Genomic DNA, 1,644 nt, shown 5'->3' with positions numbered 1-1,644 from the left:
ATCTCCGCTCGGCCACTTCCGGCCAGGCCTTCCCCCAGTGCGTGTTCGACCACTGGCAGGTCATCCAGGGCGACCCCCCTCGTCCCCCGGCAAGCCCCAGGAGATCGTCCTCGCCACCCGCAAGAGGAAGGGTCTCGCCCTCGAGATCCCGCCCCTCGACCGCTTCCTCGACAAGCTGTAAGCAGCGTCGACAACGACGGCCTCTCTCTTTGGCCCCGCCTCGCCTGCTGCCGCCCCCATTTTTGTCTCGACCAGCAAGCACGGCGACACATACACAGACCTCAAACAATAAAAAACAAAATAACCACATCCACATCCACATCCATCTTTATCTTCTCGCGCTCTTTCCTTCTCTCTTTGGCAAGCTGATGTTGCCAGACAAAAAAAAGATGTGAGATGCTTTGATTTTCTTTTACCCCATTTTTGGTCTATTTTACCTACCTTTTATTTGTTTGTCTGGATTGCAATCGCCTGGAAGCAACGAATTGAGCGAGGAAGTGAAGTTGTGCCGCCTCACTGCGCGCTACTACTCATTCGTCGTCCCATCCTTCTCATCGAGCGGTCCCCCCTTGAGAGCCAAGGACCCTGTAATTATATATAGAGCTACATCATGATTTCGGCCATATTTGTGCTCAATTCGAGGGGCGACGTTCTCATCTCTCGCCTTTTCAGAGATGACGTAAGGTACGGCTCATCTTCCTCGACCTCCTTCGAATCTCTATTCCTCCTCCTCTCTTCATTCGCTCACGACGCTCTTCCAGTCGTGGCGTGGCGGACACGTTTCGGCTGCAGGTCATCAACGCCAAGGAAGTGCGTTCGCCCATCTCCAGCATCAGCGGCACCTCGCTGCTTCACGTGCGGAGCGGCGACATCTACCTGCTCGCCGCCACGAAGCAGAACGTCGACTGCGCTCTCGTCTTCTCCCTCCTCAACCAGCTGGTCCTCATCTTCAGGTCCTACTTCGGCGGCAAGTTCGACGAAGACCACATCCGTAAGAACTTCGTTCTCATCTACGAGCTCTTGGACGGTGTGCCTCTCGCTCTTCCCTCCCTCTGTCGCGCGCGTGTGTGTCGTGTGTATGTGTGTCGTGTGTGTGTGTGTGGTGTCGTGTGCGTCGTGTCTCACATGGGTGGCGGTGACGGCGAACAGAGGTGATCGACTATGGGCATCCGCAGAACAGCGACATCGAGGCCCTCAAGCTCTACATCACGCAGGCCAAGAACAAGAACAAGCTCGCCGCCGTTGCTGTACGCCTTCTCGCCTCCTCCAAGCAACACGATTGACAACTCAACTCGTGCCCACTCCTGAGTAGCGTTTGTGTGCGCACTAATGGTGACACAAACCGCACACACCGCACACACCGCACACACACACGCACGCACTCACAGGCGGCCGACGACGACAAGATCAGGAAGATCACGGTACAGGTGACGGGCGCCGGACCCTGCCCCTGGAGGCAGCCCGGCATAAAGTACCGCAAAAACGAACTCTTCATCGACGTCATCGAATCCGTCAACCTCCTCATCTCCGCCAAGGGCAAGTTCCCCTGCGCTCCACCGCCACTGCGCCGAACGCCCAACGTTTCGAGTTCTGTGTTGACTTTTCTTCGGCTGACGATTGTGGCGCGCGCGGTGGGCGGCGGGC

The 1,644-nt window shown here is 56.9% G+C and overlaps 2 protein-coding genes across 2 annotated transcripts in view; both read left to right on the top strand.

Moving 5' to 3' along the window:
* Positions 1-369, top strand: ACA1_160890 (uncharacterized protein; the record flags this gene model as incomplete). Its single annotated transcript, XM_004333048.1, has 1 exon — positions 1-369. A coding segment is annotated over one exon (369 nt), but the record flags the coding sequence as incomplete, so codon positions are not given.
* Positions 370-610: 241 nt separating this feature from the next.
* Positions 611-1,644, top strand: part of ACA1_160880 (clathrin adaptor complex small chain subfamily protein) — a gene marked incomplete at both ends in the record, with an annotated part of 1,195 nt that continues 161 nt past the window's right edge. Inside the window, 4 exons of the mRNA XM_004333047.1 lie at positions 611-684; positions 762-1,027; positions 1,150-1,247; positions 1,389-1,540. Coding sequence (XP_004333095.1) covers positions 611-684; positions 762-1,027; positions 1,150-1,247; positions 1,389-1,540 — 590 coding nt within the window. The remainder of the gene's footprint in view (positions 685-761; positions 1,028-1,149; positions 1,248-1,388; positions 1,541-1,644) is intronic.

The sequence above is a fragment of the Acanthamoeba castellanii genome (genome assembly GCF_000313135.1).
Source record: "Acanthamoeba castellanii str. Neff unplaced genomic scaffold scf7180000084725, whole genome shotgun sequence".
In the NCBI taxonomy this organism is placed as follows: domain Eukaryota; phylum Discosea; order Longamoebia; family Acanthamoebidae; genus Acanthamoeba; species Acanthamoeba castellanii.
The sequence above is the reverse complement of the archived record's forward strand: the minus strand, read 5'-3'. Positions and strand labels throughout refer to the sequence as shown.